Source organism: Xenopus laevis, chromosome 9_10S (assembly GCF_017654675.1).
Source record: "Xenopus laevis strain J_2021 chromosome 9_10S, Xenopus_laevis_v10.1, whole genome shotgun sequence".
In the NCBI taxonomy this organism is placed as follows: domain Eukaryota; kingdom Metazoa; phylum Chordata; class Amphibia; order Anura; family Pipidae; genus Xenopus; species Xenopus laevis.
Window position 1 is genome coordinate 69,574,214 of NC_054388.1, and position 20,945 is coordinate 69,595,158.

General features: G+C 39.2%; 1 protein-coding gene across 3 annotated transcripts in view; it reads left to right on the plus strand.

Moving 5' to 3' along the window:
* The window catches only part of osbpl6.S (oxysterol binding protein like 6 S homeolog), a 98,403-nt gene that overhangs the window by 22,754 nt on the left and 54,704 nt on the right, over positions 1 to 20,945 (plus strand). For all 3 annotated transcript variants that reach the window (XM_018238894.2, XM_041579227.1, XM_041579228.1), the window contains exon 2: positions 11,566 to 11,793. In XM_018238894.2, coding sequence (XP_018094383.1) covers positions 11,692 to 11,793 — 102 coding nt within the window. In that variant the 5' untranslated portion in view covers positions 11,566 to 11,691. The remainder of the gene's footprint in view (positions 1 to 11,565; positions 11,794 to 20,945) is intronic.

A 20,945-nucleotide genomic window follows, 5' to 3' on the forward strand; every position in this document is an offset into this window, starting at 1 on the left:
AACATCCATACCGACATCCATAGCAGGCAGTTACTAAAACATCAATACATACCATACGGGGGGGGGGCAACTGTGCCGGGCCCAGTAGTTTTTAAAGCTTTAAGGAGGGGCCTATAATAATATATAACTCAGAGCAGCAGGTGCTGAATTTTAAGAGGCCTAATCAGTACTGTGTTAACATTTGAGCAAAGTGGATATTGCCAGGGTTTATGGATTATTTGATTTGTCAACTGTTTAATGTACACAATATCCAGTATATTATTTCCGAATTTACATAATAAAACACTTGTTCCAGAGTGCAATCTGGAAAACCTCAATCTTGAATAACTAACCCATTCAAGATAAACAGTATATAAGCACAATTCGATTCAAGAAAATTAGTAATTAATTTAGCAGTTGGCATATATGCAAGTTATTTTTTTTATATATTTTTCATAAATGTGTGCCTGATGCTCCAGGTAAGGCATGGGCAAACAAATAGTCAGTTTGTGCTGTAAATCAGGGTTTTCATTGTTTGTACCTCTTTAGTATCAAACAGTGCTGAGCACAGAAAAGGATGATTGGCTGCATTGCACATGGCCTTTTCATCCTGTTGTTTGCATTCCACACTTTGAACCATTTTATAATTTGTCTATATAAGGAAACCCCAACCTTTTGAACTTGTGAGCAACATTTAGAAGTAAAAGGAGTTGGGGAGCCACACTAACATGAAAAATGTTCCTAACTATGGTTGGAATTTTTTTTCACTAGCATGAAAAATGGGCTGTGATTGGCCATTAAGTAGCCCCTATGTGGATTATCAAACTACATTGAGGCTCTGTTTGGCAGTACACCTGGTTTTTATGCAGCCAAAACTTGCCTCCAAGCCTGGAATTCAAAAATAAGCATTTGCTTTGAGGCCACTGGGAGCAACATACAAGGGGTTGGAGAGCAACATGTTGTTTACGAGCTACTGGTTGGGGATCACTGGTAGGGCTGCCACCCAGCCGATATTTTACCGGCCTAGCCAAGGCCAGGACCTGTATTACAAATTTACTGGCAATGAAGCTGCCGGTAAATTTGTAATAACCTTAAAAAGACCCCTCGGCCTGCCCCCAATCCCCTGGAAACGTAAGTTTTGTTCTCTGTCTTGAAATCTCTGCACCGCAGTCCTGCCCCCTTTATGTCACGGCCCGCACCTTTTGATGTCACACTCCACCCCTTTATTTTCCCGCCCCCACCAGCTGGTAAAAAATTAGGAAAAGGTGGCAACCCTAATCACTGGTCTATATAATGCCTATAATGTTGTCATAATAGCATCCCTTATTAATGAAAAGCTTTGGAATCATTTAACCCGTTTCCTTGAATCATCTGTAAATCAGATACTGTCCTACAAAATGATTCAGAATATAAAATTCCAGCTTGACACACAAAAAAAGCTGTGTATTTACCATAATCATGACAAACAACTTGATTCAAAGCAGGATGAATTTTTATGAGAAAAAGTGTGCATCTTTTCATCAACAAGTGAGACATGGGGGCCAGCCAGAAAGTAACACCTTCTAACTGAATTGGGAATAATACTTATCTCGGAGGAAGCTTTTTTTAAGTGTTAACAGGATACTTACATTTTCTGTAGCCTGAGGGTACTGTTTTAAGCGGTGATATGGAGCCCCACTGATATGTTCAGTGGGGCCTCTTCTTTATGGCAGCTTTAGAATTGGTAGACAACACTTTCTAATTGTAAAAAAAAAAATCATTGCAACATTTATGCATTCTCATCCATGGTAGGTTCATTGTATTTAGCTGCACTTTGAAGTGTTTAAATGTTTGGCTAGGTTGGCGTTAATGTTTTTAGCATCTATCAAAATGATGTCGAAATGCAGATTCATTGGATTGCTGTTCTCTGATATTTGGATCCATTAATGAGGACTAAAAGATGCGGTGGATGATATGCTCTTACATTCGGCAAGGGCATTCTGGTTTTGCACTAATTTGACTAATTACATAATACACCTTCCCATCTGTGCAAATTAGCAGGCCGTGAGAAGGACTTACTGACCCAGTTGATCGCTTCTTTCCCAAATTAATTTCTCAAACCTATGAGAAAAAAACACAATGATGATTCATTTTCTACAAAGTTTCTCTATCTCTCAGTATCATAAAGAGTTTCAGCTTGACGATGGTACCATGTTACTTATATGTTACTTGTATTCTATGTAATAAGATTTTGCCTTTTTTCCCCTACCGACGTTAGATACAATATAACAAATGTATTAAAATAACCCGCATGACTCGAAACCAAGGGATTGGATTGGCCCTTCACTGTTGATTTAAGTTTTTTCAAAAGGACCCCCAAAATATGGTACATTAATCAGCTGTATAGGATGCTGTATAGGACAGTATAGTCCTAGAGATTACAAATCTAGTATCCCTTAATATAAGTTTACTCACCACTCATAGATGGCTTACAGATATATCAAGATGTTTTAAGTATTATCTAAGTAACATTTAGATGATCCTACTGGTTTCTAAGATGCTAAATATGTGCTCATCCATTCTGTGAGATTCTGTACTAATTCACACTAATGCCCCAATCCATAGAAAGCTGGAACCCTGGGAAGAAAAAGACTAGCCACCCCTATAACCACCCCTTGGGTTTTGCATCAACAGTTCACATCTCTGCAATATCACCCATTATGCCTTTACTGTGGAATCAAATAATAGCAACACTTGGATGGATTTGATTTAGTAATTCACTAGCTGTTTAAAGCATTCTCAGATTTTGTTGTACAGTAGATCTTCCTATGTAGCCTAGATCTTCTTATGTGTGGTCAGTTTAACACTCTTCATTAATTGTTTTTTCCTTGAGTATAACAGAATATGCGACATAAACTATTGTACTGGGCAGACCTTTCCCTATAGATAGCTATCTCTTGCAACCCCTGCTTTTTATCCTTATATTAATTTTGTTGCAGGTAAATTTTCAGTGCTGGCCCAGGTCTTGGCTGGTATTTTACCAGCTAGGTCAGTAAAATTCTGGCTAGGTGCCAACCATAGTTAGGGGGTATATATGTATGTCAATGTATATTAATGGAGACATTTATGCAAGTAATGTGCATACATAGACTGAATAGTTGTCCCCTGGGCATTTATTTGTACAAATTTGTATTGACTGATTGGTCAAACTAATACTTTTGGAAGACGTTACATGAACAGACCATTGTACATTTGGCTGCTATACTACCCAAAGTTTTAAAACCTCAGTGCATGAGTGGTCAACCTAATGTGGGTATTGCTTATGAGATCACAATGACCATTTACCAAGGACAATAATATCATGTAGACCTTATTCTCCAAGCAGCTACCAGCCTGAATCTTCCTTTGTAGTATAATCTCAGTGCTTACAGTGAGCAGAGAGCATACAAGTATAATCATGAGTAGAAGCTGATGTACCTCAGCTGAGGTATAATTCACATTATTATGGCACCTCTAGTGGTCATAGATACGTGGTGTTGTTACTTTTGCTATCTGTGTTATAAATATGAGGCAAACAGTAACAAAGTGCATAAGTGCTGCATGAGTTCTTTTTCTGAGATTTTTTTTTTCTTTTCTGGATTGATGCATTGGATGTATTTAATTTTATTTTCTCTGATCAGTGTAGTGTATTCTAATAAACACCCAGCCGTAAAGGTTTGTGTAATTACCTGATGAAGATTTGCCTTTAGTAAAACATTTACAGTTATTAAGGAACTTACCTAAACCCACCTTCCTGAAATACTGCACCAGATGCCTCTGTTCCTTTTTTCCACTACTGTTTGTCAAAAACGGTATTTGTACCCTGTCAAAGTCAAATCTTAATATAGTTCCCTATTTGTGTGAACTGCAAAAAGCACATTTCATACCCACGCTGTAATTGTAGCATGTGAATATCCTAATACCACTCTAATCATCCCAGTGCTTTCCTAGAGCTGGACCAGCCCACACATCACTAATTGGAATCCTCTTCTGGGGTTGCTGCAGGCAAACCATTTGTAATTTGTAATGCTTCCTATTTATAAAGCACCAATACAGAAGAGAGTAGAGTGTATAAACTGGGTTTGTTTATACATGTATTCGACAACCAGTCTTGGGTCCTCACAACCGTAACTCCCAGCATTCATTAATGATAAATTATATGTTAAAGGATGCTGGTAATTGTAGTCTAGCAACTTCGGTGGTCCCAAGGTTATAAAAACAATTGTTTTAAGGGTGGATATGATGACTTTAAAAAATAAAAACAGTAAAATGAAAGCCGTGGCATGTGTTTATGACTGCTCTTTTTCGTTGCACAGTAATTGTCAGTGTAAACTCTTCATCATATAACCAAATTCAAATCCCTGCAGCACAGAGGGATAAAGAAATTTGTATATGGTGTTATCTAGGTATTGCTATTTATGAATTCAAAACTGCTGTTTCTTCATGCCATTTATATAGTATTAGGGGCAGATTTATCAAGGGTCGAATTTCGAAGTACGAAAAACTTCGAAATTCGACCATCGAATTAAAAAACTTTGAATTCGAATATCGAATTCAAAGTTTTTTCAACAAATTTGGCAATCCTGCGGTTGAATAAAAATCGATTCTAACGATCTTTAGCGAATGATCGAAGGATCGAAGGATTTTTATTCGACCAAAAAAAAACTTGCTCTGGAAGGTCCCCATAGGCTAACATTGCACTTCGTTAGCTTTAATTTGGCGAAGTATGAAGTCGAAGTTTTTTTTAAAGAGACATTACTTCAATTATCGAATGTTCGAATAGTCGAACGATTTTTACTTCGAAAACGTTCGAATCGAAGTCGAATATAGCCTATTCGATGGTCGAAGTACCCAAAAATGTACTTCATAATTTTAACTTTCTTAAATTCTAACCCTCACTCAAGCTTAGTAAATCTGTATTCAATTTTGAAATCTAACATGGGGCTAGACATTTTGTCAATTTCCCAGCTGCCCCTGGTCATGTGACTCGTGCCTGCACTTTAGGAGAGAAATGCTTTCTGGCAGGCTGCTGTTTTTCCTTCTCAATGTAACTGAATGTGTCTCAGTGGGACATGGGTTTTTACTATTGAGTGTTGTTCTTAGATCTACCAGGCAGCTGTTATCTTGTGTTAGGGAGCTGTTATCTGGTTACCTTCCCATTGTTCTTTTGTTTGGCTGCTGGGGGGGGGGAAGGGAGGGGGATGATATCACTCCAACTTGCAGTACAGCAGTAAAGAGTGATTGAAGTTTATCAGAGCACCAGTCACATGACTTGGGGCAGCTGGGAAATTGACAATATGTCTAGCCCCATGTCAGATTTCAAAATTGAATATAAAAAAATCTGTTTGCTCTTTTGATAAATGGATTTCAGCACAGAATTCTGCTGGAGCAGCACTATTAACCGATTCATTTTGAAAAAAATGTTTTTTTCCCATGACAGTATCCCTTTAATGTCTGACTGCAAATAGCAACTAATGCCTGACTCCCCCTGAACACTGAAGGTTTTGGCTCTTATTCGAGCCCAGCTGTGGGAAAGATGGGAAGTTGTCTGCAGCTGTGTCTGCCCAAGCTGGAAATAAACTTCATATAAATGACTAGACATCTGCAGCTGGAAACAGAGGAAAGACTTGGCTGGAGCAATAATTCCTCTACTGACGTGGCTTAGGCTAGTACATGGATTTTGCAGAGGTCACTTAGCCTGGGGACAGTAGTAAAGTACAGCAGGTTCTTCAGCAGGGTTATAAACAGAGAAATTACATTTCCATGTTCCCTCACACTCCCTCTTGTGATTGACTGTGATCTACACAAGTGAAAATGGAGACTTTGGACATGCTGAGCATTATCAGCAGGTGTGTGTTAAGATTTGCAATGCTTGAGAATTATAAAAGCAACTAATAAATGAGTTGGGGACCAAAATCAACAAGGCAGAAATATAACCTTTTTTTAATCCTGCAAATTTGACATAGTGGGTCTTAGAAGGATAAAAACTTTATTTTTGGCCCAAAGAGACCAGTAAGTCTGTTACGGCGGGCAGAGCTGTCCTATAATACTAAGCTATTAAGGCCCACCCCTAGGGGGCTCAAGTATTAGCCCACAATCACCTGGGTCCCATTGGTGGTACACCCTGCCAAGTAAATTTGGGCCCCTATGAAAAAAATGCCCCTCATCATGCCCTGATCTGCCGCACCCATGCCCAAATGCAAATCTCAAGGGTCCCCCTGTACCTGGAAGCAGTACCCCTCCGATGATGGCACCTGGTATCAGGGCCGCTGCTGCAATGAGGCAAGGTGAGACCTTTGCCTTAGACGCAATGGAGTGGCCAGTTACCAGGGGCAGCAAAAAGCTGCCTCTCATAACTTTAAGAACTGAATTTATGTTGTTTAACACAGAAATTCGGCTCTTCGAGTGCAGCGAGCACAATAGCACTGCACTAGTGATGCCCCCCCCCGGCACCAACTCCGACGCTAAAAGTTGAGCGTGGAGCGGGAGGGAGCAGCATTGGGGCTGCTGCCTCAGGCGATAGCAGCCCCTGCAACGCTGCTGTGAAATGTGAAGTTAAAGGGGTTGTTCACCTTCCTACACTTTTTTTTTCAGTTCAGTTGGTTTCAGATTGTTCCACAGAAATAAAGACTTTTTCCAATTGCTTTCTATTTTCTATTTGTGACCGTTCTTCGAATATTGAAATCACCTTTTTCACCTTCTAAAGCAGCTCTGGGAGGGGGGTTCGCCGACCCTGTAATCTCTTCTGGTGGTGGATATGTTCCATGGTTATTTACATTAGTCACAAACAGTGAGACTGCAATTGTCCATCAGTTGCAGCACTACAGCTTCCTAAGACTTAGAGTAAATGTGGCCACACACCAGCCAGATCATCCAGTTTAGAAAATTGCCACAGGCAAGATACAAAATATCCTCACTTATCAGAAAGTGAATGTTTGAGAACTGTTAGGGCCAGGGCACACGGAGCATTCACTGCTCTCAGCTTTTTTTTTTTTGCTGGTTGAGAGAAGCAGATCTGCTCCACCTCCAGTTCAATTGATCTTCACTGATAAGTACAGCTTCTGCTTGCAGGGAGCCAGAGCTGGGGCAGGGAGCAGATCCGCTTCTCTCAGCCTGCAAAACACCCTCAGCCTAATATTCATTGGCCACAAAGGGGCCACATGGATTATCAGATGTCTTGACTCTAGGCTAGTCTATAAACTTCGTATTGCCTCATGCAATTAACTTACTTAGCAATTTGCATTTCATAAAAAGTAGAATCCACAGTGGTATGAGTGTATGGCAACTGCTCAGAGGATATCTTATGGAAAGTATGTAAGAAACCTCCCAGATTTATTACATGCTGCTTGATCCTAGATTATGTCAGATATGTCATCAGGAACCATTTGATCCACATATACAAGTAGGACATATTGAGCACTGTGTGACTTATTGCATCTTATAATCATAGTGATGACTTCCCTTACCTTCTGGCAACAGCCAAGGTACACATTGTACAAGGTGCAAATTATTAAAGGAAGGTCAGCAATTTAACACTAATGCCTTATTTCAGCTTGGTCAGTAAAGTGTTTGCCCAATTAATTCAGTGGATACGCCAAGAAAGAACTAACCTGATCTGTTTATACTTCTTGATTTCATTCAGATTTTACCAAAGGTTTTAAACTCATTCTTTCTTAACCTTTGCACCTAAACATCACTATATCTGGCCTTCTGAAGTTTGAATATAATGCAACATTGACAAGCAGAAATTGGGCTGTAATCTCAGTATTATAGGCAACAATGAGATGATTCACATAGTTCTGGTAGGGATGATTCTTACTTCAGAATCCTGTTACATCTTTAATTAGTTTTCTATGACACGGAGCACTGTTGGGGCTAAAATCACACTTTTATTGGTAATTAATTTAAAATCACTGAGTACACAAAAGACACAATCTTGACGCGTTTCGTGGGCCAAGCCTTTTTCTCATGAGCATAAGTACTTTCACGCTACGAGGGGTGTTCTACACGTGGCAGCACAGTGGAAAAGGCATATGGAACAGTGAGTGCTCCCTTGATTCCTTTTCCTTGATATGGCATCTTTAATTAGGTTTGCCATCCCCATTTTAGAAAGCTAGATGTTCAAAAGTATCACTTTCAGCAGTGGGTTAAGTTCCTTTAAGGCTTATAACTTATGTTCCTTCTGTATATGTAACAGTGTTTGCAACTTTACATAAAATGTACATTCCATTTGTCTTTTGCTCAGAATCAAAATGGCCCCATGAGATGTGAATTCTAATGGCTGAATTATTATGCACACATGATAACTGTTTTTTTAATCAAGCAAATCACTGCAAAACCTTAAAATTATGAAAATGTATGAAGATTAATAACCTACCTGCTAATTTGCACTGTATTTCTTGATAAGTAACTGCCATGGAATTTACTCCTTGAATGTCAATTAAGTTTTTCATATTCTATTCATGTTATTTCCCAGGGTGTTAGTCATTTATTTCCAGAGTGGATTGAACCCAATAATAGATGTCAATGTCTTCTCACATATTCTGCTGACTTCCATATATTTGTTCACCCAAAATATACAGCCTAGATATGACCGTGCATGCACTAATATGGGTGTGCAATTTGGCTTCTGCCTACCTTGCTGCTAGACCATTTGTGCATCTGTGGACACCCCGGGGTGTCAAGGATATTGCATTGGTTTCAGTTTCTGACGATTCTCTGTGGGCCTAAGGGAGAACTAAAGCTTCACTAAAAAAGTAGGCTAGAAATGTTGTACATTATGTTTTGGAACATTATGTTTTGGTCCAAGTCAACCACAGCCCTTTAGCAGTAAAGATCTGTGTCTCCAAAGATGCCCCAGTAGCTCCTCATCTAATTCATGCTTTGTGCTGCTGTCTCTTACTGAGCTTAGACTCTGACTCACAATATACAGTATGATGTTACTTGCTATATTTGAACATGATAGAATAAGATCATCTTTTAGTTTTTAGAAAAGTCTTTCGGAAATAAATTTCATAAAAATAGTGACGGCTTTTATAGATTATCATACTTGAAAAAGGAATGGTTGCAAATTGGTTTGATGCTTTTGATAACTATAAAAAAATTTTTTTTTAATATTATGTGGTTTACTATGCTGTATAATAAATTTACTACTACTCTTCAATATATTAGAATTTACAATGTATTTTACAAAGAGAGAGGATACAAATGCCCCATAAAGGTAATTTTGGGATTGCAAAAAAGAAAACAGGGTTAATCCCTTTTGACTCTTAATTGGTTTCATTAAAAATGGGAGGGATTACCAGGGTTTAAATTCTGGGATTGAACATGCTGTTAATAGAGACACCTATGACTAAGTGCCGGAGGGTACGAAACGCGTAAGGTGGGTCATGTGGGGTCAGTATGTATCCAATTTTTAATGTGAATTTAAATAAATAATTTATTTTTACTATTGAAAAGCCTTGGGACATATATCTTTTGATATTAATGGTTTCGCAATATACAGTACACACATATTATACATGTCACAATATAAGTCTGATTAGTAATTAATACAGATAATCACTACATGGCAGCACAGAAACCAGTGCAACTAGCATCAGAATTTAATAATCAGCCCTGTAGCATCAGCTTATATTACAGGCCACCTTCATTTTCTGCTTGATAATTTGAGACAACCCCTAAGCTTAGCTTCTCAACAGCTGCTCAGAGCCCACTGAGCATGTGAGTGTCACAGACACTTTCCAAGATGGTGACCCCCTGTGACAAGTTTGAAGTCCTGGATCATTGCTTCTATTGAGAAACTTTAGGCTGGTGCAACATACTCAGTATATAAAATATGCCATTTTTGGCCATATTCATTTTTAGGTTTTAGTTCTCCTTTAGCTACATTGGTGGAGAATGCTCCCAATTTGCACTGCTAGTAGTTTCTTTTTGCTGTAAGATAGTGTGTCTGATATAGGCAAGAGATGTTGCACTTTGTGACTGGAAGTGATTTAAGGTTATATGGGATAGTCATCAGTCAGTGACAGCGCAAGTCAAATTGCTTTTCACAGATGCTGATTGAAAAGGCATGCGCTTCTTTTAGGATATAGAAACTTTTACATACTTTCCAGTAATACTACAATGTACCTTTATATATGTAAGCAATTTATTGTCCCCAGAAGGAACAGACAGGCCTCTTGTTTACTATACTCTGTGTAGGAGATATATTTGTTTAAAGGAGAAGGAAAAAACTAGGGTGTGCCAAATTTTTAGGCACCGCCAGTGATTATAATAATTAAGCTGAGTCTGCAGCCCAGAGCACCTTATAGTTTAAAACTGCATGGGTCCAGGGTACGCAACTGTCATCTTCCTTCCTCTCAATGGATCCTCTTTACTGCGCTGCACAGTACAGCAAAACTCCAGATTTCCAAATTCCCAGGGCCTCAGGTTAGGGATTATAATTACTGGTAGGGTGGAGCCTAAATGGTGCCTCCCATAAATTATGCCTTTCCTTCTCATTTAAAGTACAGTATGAAACAGAATATCTCACTGTAATGGCATTTCCTAGACTGTTATGCCCCCAGCTTGATGTCAGTCCATACATGAAAACCAGTAACTCCTTTAGAAGCACAATCCTAGCCTGTAGCTCATATTCTATATAAAGTCATCAGTGTAATAGTGTAAAATCGGAAAATAGCGTCAATTTGGAAAAAATATAAAGTCAGATAAATGTGTTAAAGCAAACTAATTCTTTAAGTACTTCACAGCCGGCCTGGACTGGCAATCTGTGGGTTCTGGCAAATGCCAGAGAGGCTAGTACTTTAAGAAGCCATAGGCAGTCACTATATACATGGGTAGCGATGAGGGGGTTGTTTGGACCTCTTTGTACTTGAAATGCCGGGGCCTATTTTTAATGCCAATCCAGACCTGCTCAATGGATATAAGCACAGGCGTCTGTTTCACGTCGAAATACAATATGTTAATGACAATGGTTAATCATTGCATGTGCATCTGCAAGACCTCTGTGAAAGTCACGTGCAAAACCTAAAGCAATAAGTAATTTGTGCATGACTGTGCAGGATTTGAAGCCATCACAAAATATGCATCTGGTTAATATTTAAAACTAGGGATGCACCGAATCCACTATTTTCGATAAGGTGAACCCCCGAATCCTTCGTGAAAGATTCGGCCGAATACCGAACCGAATCCTAATTTGCATGTGCGAATTAGGGGTGGGAAAACATCTTTTACTTCCTTGTTTTGTGACAAAAAGTCACTCAATTTCCCTCCCCACCCTTAATTTGCATATGCAAATTAGGATTCGGTTCGGCTGGGCAGAAGGATTCGGCCAAATCCGAATCCTGGTAAAAAAGGCTGAATCCTGAACTGAATCCTGGATTCGGTGCAGCCCTATTTAAAACCTCTTAATATCACTAATAATAACAAAAAGACATTTTTGGGAACTTCGGGACAACATTTTGTAAGTCGGGTTTATGTAACATGAGGACTCCCTGTATATGTAAATCGTTGTAGTCAAAACCATTATATATGATCCCTCTAATAAAAATATCTTCTTGATTTTAGGTTCTTCATTTACAACGTACATGAAATGGATTAATTTGTTTGGAAGAGCCATCTTTATTGTCTGATACAAGAGAATTTTGCTATGATCTTTCTGGCACCTTAACATTATTTATTGCTAATTAAAAAATGAATTCAGAAGATAAAGGAATATCACCAGCTCACAAAATATCTACTCCTACGCACAAAAGTGCCTCATCATCATCTTCATCCCAGAGGGACAGTAGACAGGTAGGTACCAAAAGCTGTTTTGGTTGACAACCTGATACCCGAGACTTTTGATCCTGTATAGATAGATAAATAGGAACTGTACTAGACTGAGCTATTTCTGTAGAAACTCATGTACCACAACCTTCTTCCACTTGTGATGCTGGGCATATCATTTTTGCAGTACAGCAAAAAGGTGTGTGTAAATTGGGCTTTCACTCTACTTTGCATGCAACTCTCAGGGCAGTACATGAGCTTCGATAGAAAAACTTCAGGCTGGTGCAGTTTTTAGAAAACCGGCACTGGCCGAGATTAATGTTGTGTTCTCCTTTAATAGTCTTTTAAATGATAGTGGGAGATACATGTTCCTTCCTCTATTTAATCTTGTGTCCATATAAAGTCTTAATACTTCTCTTTTCTTCACTTACTAAATCAATGAATATATTCTAACAAAAGCATGAGTGGACAGAGACCTATCCTTAAGCAGTGTTATGATGGCATCCAGATTTTTACTGCAATCTGTAAAGAGAAATATATGAAATGGTTCATTCTAGAAGTGACAGATTATATTGGTTGACAAAAGAGCTAATGATGACATGGATCATTTGAGCAGAGGACACAGAGAGAGGAGAATATGTGGGCTATAAAAATAAAATGTTAGTGTCTGGTGTGAGGGAACTTCATGACGTGCAGTTTGAACAATCGCTTCATCGCAGAAGAACTGTCACGGTTGGCACCCTAAATCTGGAACCGATGCCAAGCACCCTGGTCTCGGCTCGTGCTTCTGCCTGTAGCAGCCGCCTTTGGCCTCGGGAGGAGCCCTCAGCTACTCAGATGTCGCCAGGTCTTATAACGAGAGGTGCAAGGCGAGGGGTTCTGGACAAGCAGAGGGGCACAACTGAAAAGCAGAGTCTTTGGTAAGAAGGTCGTGGTACAAGGTGTTAGGCAATAGAGTACTCAGATCAGGCCGGGTCGAGGCAGGCAGAGTATAAAAGTAGTCAGGCAGGCAAGGGTCAAAACCAGGAGATCAATCAGGAGGGATTCAGGATAGAGAAGTCAGTTACAAGGCAGGGTCAGGATTTCAGAAGTCAGGATTGTCACAAACAGGCAGGGGTCACAACAGGTATCAGATATCAAGAAAACAGAAGCTTTATAGCACAGGAAGCACCAGGAACTCACAATGAGATAACCTATAATGGCCAATGAATGAATGAAGTCCCTTTAAATACCCCTTTGAATTTCGCGCCATTATGCGCTGACGACATCACGCCAGCGCGCATGCGCCTATAACTAAGGAAGATGTGCGCCGCACGCGCCCTAGATCACTGGTACTCAGGGGAAGAGGAGCGGCGTGGAGGGCGTCCCCGCCGCACCACTAGACCACCAGGGTAAGTTGTCCTCACAAGAACAAAAAAGTCATAATATTTTGCAATATTCTATCTCCAGTCAATGAGCTTTTTAGTATGGGCATAAAGACGTAAAAAATACAGTTCATTTTATAAATCTCCATAATGAACGCAAGCCTTCTTACATGTTTAACTGAATTCATATGTTACATGGTTTTGGAAATACATGTGCGGGGTGGTTGCAGATGATGTCACAATGTGGTATATTTTTGACATGTGTTAATCATATATGGGGTGTACATATTTTTATGGCTTATTAATAAGTAGCTACAGCTCAGTCCTGGAACTGTGACAGGCTCGGGATACACCATAGCAGTGTTCTTGGTTTTTTTACATCAGGAGTGCTGTCTTTACTGCAGAGTTGAGCCTTGGTCCACCCACTTAAGCCCCCAATCTTCCCCAATTTTACCCTTTCTCTTTCCATAATCCACCCTCTACCTGTCAATCATATCATAGCTCTGCCCTTTCCATCATTACTCTGAACCATGAGCCCCGCCCCTTGCATCACACACCTCCCATTTGTTACTGCTTCCGAATGGCTGGTAAAAAAGGTTGAAAGGGTGGCAGCCCTGTAAGATTTTTCAGAAATATTTTTGTTCCAAGTTTTAGGGTTAGGTATTCCCTCATTGGATAGGGATTGACCAGCAGAGAAGCCATTGAATGCTACAAGTAGGGTTGTTACCTGGCTGGTATTTTACTAGTAAAAATTTAATTTTAACTGAATTTGGAGAATTTTTTTTTCTTCTCAGATTGAATCTCAACCATAAGTTTTCATGGGATAAACCATAAAATAATGTTTTCTCATTGATTTAAATATATAGTACATTCTATAGGGTCACAGAAAATTCATGGAACATTATAAAACAAGCAAGTCTTAAAGGAATTGCTCAGTATAAAAACCAAAACTGGATAAATACAGTAGATAGTACAGTAGATACAGTGCAAAATATAAAATGTTTCTAATATAGTTAGTTAGGCAAAAATGTAACGTATAAAGGCTGAAGTGACTGGATATCTAATATAGCAGAACAGAACACTACTTCCTGCTTTTCAGCTCTCTTGCTTCCACCGATTGGTTACCAGGCAGTAATCAATCAGTGACACTGAATAGTAATGCCCCATGTGGCTCCCCTTAAAGTCACTGACTAACTCAGAGTTAAAGAACTGAAAAGCAGGAAGTTGCATTCTGGTCACTCCAGCCTTTATACATTACATTTTTTGCCAACTAACTATATTAGAAACATTTTTTATTTTGCACAGTTTTTATTTTTACACTGAACTGTTCCTTTTAGAAAGATTGGCCGTGCATTGCCTTGGTTTTTCTCCCTCATGTTCTAGAAAAGGATGAATATTCTCGCCGTTAATAATACAGTTTCCTTTAAGAAAGATGAATTAATTTCCCTTTCAGCTACAAGTGTACCGTAATCTCCGGGCAGAGCACATGGCGATGTATCAGACGTCTGCATGGTGCCTGTTGTGCTTAGCTCACTGAATGTTACAGATGCTGAGATCACATATTTCAGATTGCAGAGCAGATCAATCACTGGGGTTTGCTCAGCATGGCTGTAATTCAGTAGCAGGACAGAGCCCACATTATTTAAGCATCAGTTGGGAAATCTTAAGAAATTTAAGAAATATACATTATAGTTAAAAACTGTGGTGCTAGAACAGGAGTATCATTGGACTGCATGACTGAATACCCAGGCAAATTATTTTCTTTGATTACATATGAGGAAAGATTGCCTTGCAGTAAATCAAATGTTTGATGGGGATGTAAACCCAGCCATAAGGCCCCCTAGTTTTCTATAGAAATTGCCAAATAACTTAAGTATGGATGCAAGAAAATTCACCAGTGAGAATTCAACTGATCAAATACTTCTTTATAAATGAACTGACACATAAAAATGTTGACTATGTTAGGTATCTTTCATATACAGATGATTATGTTAATGTTTTCCTCATTATACAACACTGAAATCAGACATGGGGGATAAAGGACAGACTTGTTCATTGCTGGGAAACTGTGCTTAAAGTTTCCAACTTCAGTTGCAGGAAAAGAACATGGAGCCAGATTTACACACATCCACTGGTATTCTCATTGGTGGATTTTTTGTTTTTTTAAGTTGTCGCTGGCTGTGGAGTTATGGGGAAAAGTTCTATTCCACAATAGTGCTTTAAGAATACAAATTGAACAATAGACGCTAGTTGATAGTAGTAATATATACAAAGTTCTCAGGTCTCAGTAAGACTCACCAATTGTGAGACCTTCAGCTGAGGGAGCAGGCACTTCCAAAGACCAATCCTCCAGGCAGACTTGCCAAATCATAAGTAGTTTATTTCGGTACACAGGTATACAGCCTTACGTGTTTCATATCATTCAGATACCCTATGATTAAGACTATGATTAAGTATCTGAATGATATGAAACATGTAAGGCTGTATACTTGTGTAGCGAAATAAACAACTTATGATTTGACAAGTCTGCCTGGAGGATTGGTCTTTGGAAGTGCCTGCTCTTTTTTCTCTACACTTTAAGAATACAACCCTGATGATGCATGACTATAGCTCCAAGCATGCTTCAATCTTTATCATATGTTACATTTTTCTTGGATTTGTAGTCCAGCAACAACTGAGTAAAGTTTGGTTGAGCAGTGCAGTAGGGTTTACTACCCCTTTAAATTAAGCCTGGTTCATATGAGTTCTTTTATGGGTGTAGTCACGCTCCCTCCATAAATACAGCTTTGCTTTTGATGAGCGCCAGTTAATCCAGAGCTAGGTGCAGAGAGAATCCTTCCCCAGACAGATGTGCTAAAGCATTGTGTCCATGGTCACAGTAAATGATCTCTTTTAGCTATAGAATTGTACACATCTAGTGGTCATAAATAGGTTGCACAGTTGATATTCCCCTACTGCACTGATCAGGGCCGGAACTAGGGGTAGGCAGAGTAGGCATGTGCCTAGGGCGCAAAGGTGGAGGGGCGCCAGGCACCTACTTACTCCTACCCCATGTCTGGTCCCTTCTCTGCTGACCACCCACTTGTTCCCATCTGTGCGAGTGCCCATGCGTACGATCGTCTATTTGCGCATGCGCAGAAGTGTCTTTTCGCGCATGCGCAGAAGCGTCTTTTTGCACAGGCGCACAATCGCCTATTTGCACACACGCAAACATCTAGCTCGCGTGCATGCGTGCAACCAGACGGCGCAGCAGCCAGGCAGGCTGCCTAGGGCGCCTACCCGACTTGGCCCGGCTCTGGCACTGATAATGGTTATTTATCTTATCATGTGTGAATGACAGTGCATATATATCATAATAACACAATTATGTTGTAAAAAGAAAATGACCATCAAGTTAAACTATATGCAATATTATTTTGTATTGGTCCAGACAAAGACAAGCGTAAATGCCAAATGAAGGCTATTAAATCTTTACAGTTAAACTAAATTAGTGTTCAGAATTCCCTATTTATGCAAAATGATTTTCTTCCTAAAGGCACTTTTTTACCAAACTCAGCAGAACCTTCTGTATCAGGGAATGTTGCATTCTTACTTTCCATCTTGTAAAGTTTTTTCCTTTCATGGCAACAAAGCCAGTATAAAAGACTTTCACCCATGTTTCCTCTGTCATTACCCTGAGACAAAAATGTGACTTCTTTTTTATAAATACTTTTTGTGGACTTTTTTATTGGATTCACACTAAAAATCTCTTTCCTAGTGTTATTAAACCCATTTCAGTCTGTCGGTTAAAGAAGAATAATGTGAATGTTCTGTTAAGTCCTGACCTTAATCCAATTGAAATGTTGTGGAAAGACCTAAAGTGAGCAGTTCATGTGAGGAAACCAACCAACTTCCAAGAGCTGAAGCTGTTCTGTATGGAGGTTGATGTGCAGGGTTGATCAACAGTTACCCTGAACGTTTAGTTGCAGTTATTGCTGCACAAGGTTCTCACACTAAATACAGAGCAAAAGTAAGTGAATACTGATTCACTTACTTTTGCCACACAATTATGTTTTTGGATAATTTTTTTCAATAAATACATGACCAAATATATTAACTAGGTTTTCTTCATCTACTTTTAGGAAATGTTTAAAAACCAGATGATGTTTTAAGTCACATTCCTATAAAAATATAGACACTTTTAAATGGTTCACAAACTTTCAAGCACCACTGTAGCTGTATAGTTACATAAATCACAAATGTATCTTCAAATGCTCGTTCCTAATATTAATAAATTCATCTGGGTCTGTACCGCCAGTGAATTATTTTCTCTCAATTAATTTTATCACCCTTTTTTACATTTTCCTACCCCCTGTCATTTTGTCTAGGAAACAGGCAAAATTGTAATTGTGTCATTTTCCCATAATTTTCGTCTGCCAAAGCAAATGTCTAACAACACCAATACTGTGATTCCATATCTAATCAAGATCCAGAGGAGTTGTCCTGTATTCTAGTGGTGATTTTTCAATGGGTCAAGAAACACCTACTTTCCTTCTAGTGCAATGCAGTTGGATCTCCATATAAACTATAATATATATATAGTATTCTTTTGGCCATGCTGTGATCCACCAGTCCCAGGTCTATCGCAATTCTGTTTAATTTCTAGTAGGCCAATATTTGGCCAATATGGTGACTGTGGCTGCCTTGCAAAATGTGACACGTTAGAGGGTTTTTTTTTTGGTCTACTAGGTAAAAATATATGTATAATATGTGTGTCTGTATAAATGTAAAAATGTACCATTAAATAGTGAAAACACCAGAAAGTTCTATAAACATATAAGGCACAGAACCACAGGTTCTACAGTCCCTACCAAGGTCATGGACACCAACTTACAATGTTACTTCTCATATCCATAGCTAATAAATAGAGAGCGGGTACATTATTCTTACAATACAAAAGAGCCATTTTGCCCCCTCTTCCACTAAAGAAAAGTTTTAAACTTTTTTAATCTTAACTTTTACAACAACAGAATACAACAAACAGAAGTGCAGTGTGTATGTGTAGGCCTACTTTGAAATAAATGAAACACTGAATAGCCCTATTAAATGGTAGTGTTCTCATCTGTTTAATGTGACTTCTGTTTCTGAAGCTCCATGCTGATCTTCCCTCTCTTGTCTTGAGTGTGTGGCCGCGGTTCAGACCATGATCTTGCTGCGGCTCTTGGCTGTCATTCCTGGGACGTCTATACAGTCCTCGCACCTGCTGGCGGCTTCCTGAGTGTGTGAACGCGTTAAGATACCTGTTAGCTTACCACGGTCGCACACTCAAGAAGCCGCCAGCAGGTGAGAGGGTTGTATAGACGACATGACAGGCAAAGCCGCAAGACCGAGCCTCAGCAAGCAGGATGAAGAGCCGCATGAGGCTCCGGAGCCGCGGGTTGCCTACCCCTGATCTACTACAACCTTAAAATCAATGCATCAAATAATGAAAGAACAAATTAAAGAAATAAAGAACAAAGTTCCCTGCTTTACTCAGAATACCATATAAAGGGACCATTCTGGTACCCAAGTGGTCACATTTTGAGCTAAATGAGAGCTTGACACTTTGGCTGGCAGACTTGTTAGTTGAAACGATTAGGGGCGTATTTATTATTGTGGTGTAAAAAACTTTAGGATAATATACTGCAAATCGGCACGCGTCACTGTGTAAAAAACGGTGTAAAGTTTTTATGTGACTCCCGCTGGATGCAAATTAACAATGTCAAATCTGGTGTAAAATAACACACCTTTACCATTTATTTTACACATCTTTTTACATAATTTTGTTTTACATTGCATAATAAATCTGCCTCTAGATGTCTAAATTGACAACCATAGTCACAATTGCACCACAAAGAAGCTCTGCAATTATACTAATCAATTGTAATTGAGAATAATCCATCTCTCTCCTTAGAAAGTGTGCCTAGTGTTGGCATACAAAGTTGGTAGCTCTGGCATTGGAAATGTGTTTTTAACAATCAATTTTCTTCCATCAGAAGCCGCATCCTTTCCAGTTAGAAGGATTGGATTTCTGTGGATATGAGGAGAATGTGCAGGTTTTGTTTGGGGTGAAATTAAATTGACACCAATGACACAGTTTCATTTTCCCTGGGCTGTTGTGCTGCTGATAAGATGATTAAAGAAAAATAATATTCTGGTCTAGTTACAAAGGGCATCTGATTTTACTAATATCCTTCTGCTCCTGTATTAGCTCTTCAGAAGCATTAATTGCATTATTCTTTATAGGACTATTTAATTAGATAGTTCATCAGGCCTGTGTGAGCAATGTCACCTCTCTTTGTGGTCTCAGACAGATATACAGTATAACACAAACATACCTCCCAACTGTCCCTTTTTCAGAGGGACAGTCCCTCTTTTGACAGCTCAACCTGCAGTCCCTCATTTGTACTGAAAAGTCCCTATTTTCTCTGCACTGAACAGCCAGAAAAAGAAACGTTTCTCACTTAATTGGCTTTTAGCAGAGGGCACAGAACAGGTAACAGGTGCAAATAAGATACTTTGGGGCAAATTCACTAAGATCCGAAGTTGCGCCAGCGACTGCTTTGCCGCACTTCGCCAGGCGTAGTTTCGCCAGCGTTACGCAAATTCACTAAAATCCAAAGTTGCGCTCAGGGAGGCAAATGGTATTGAATTTGCCCTAGCGTTAATTCGTCAAGCAAAACGAAGTTACGCTTTTCTTGAAGAAATACTTGCTTAGTGAGCAGTCTGCTGAGCATTGTGCTTGCTACCTCGAGCAGATTAACTGGTTTGGTTTCCTGGCTAATAAAACATTTTCACTATGGCCAGAAATCCATCAATCAGAAAGGCATCAGTCGATAAACCCATTCCATTCCCAGGAATGTGCAGTGGAGTAAAATATTTATTGAACTGACAGATAGTAAATAAGCATTAATCGTATTATAAACCCTTTCTCTAATCAAGCAAAGGAATCATAAATGCTTTTGTTAAATGGTATGACAAATAACATTTCCCCCAAATCACAGTTATGTACACATTATAAGGGGCAGATTCACTAAGGGTCGAATTTCGAAGTTAAAAATACTTCGAAATTCGACCCTCGAATTGAAATCCTTCGACTTCGAATATCGAAGTCGAAGGATTTAGCGCTAATCCTGCGATCGATCGATCGAAGGATTTTTCGTTCGATCGAACGATTAAATCGTTCGAATCGAACGATTCGAACGATTTTAATTCAACGATCGAAGGAAAATCCTTCGATCAAAAAAAGATTAGCAAACCTATGGGGACCTTCCCCATAGGCTAACATTGACTTCGGTAGGTTTTACCTGCCGAAGTAGGGGGTCGAAGTTTTTTTTAAAGGGCAAGTACTTCGACTATCGAATGGTCGAATAGTCGAACGATTTTTCGTTCGATTCGTTCGATTTCGTTCGAATTCGAACGAATTTAACCAATTCGATGGTCGAAGTACCAAAAAAATACTTCGAAATTCGAAGTATTTTTCATTCGAATCCTTCACTCGAGCTTAGTGAATCGGCCCCTAAGTGTTCTTAAAATAAAAGCTTTTGATTTCCTTCATGATTTGATGGATGGTAATGATAATTAGGATTTTACTGCTACTTTATTGGCTATTGTATGTCGTTTTTTTTCATCTGCATTTGTAACATGACTGAAGGATGAAATACTGGTCTTTTTTGCGTCATCCTCACTACCTGAAAAAGTAACTGGTTAATTATACCTGCCGGCTGAATTGCAGAGCTGCATAGTGGGGTTAGCTGCTGCCATGTTTAGCCACATCACTACCATGGTCCATGGCAT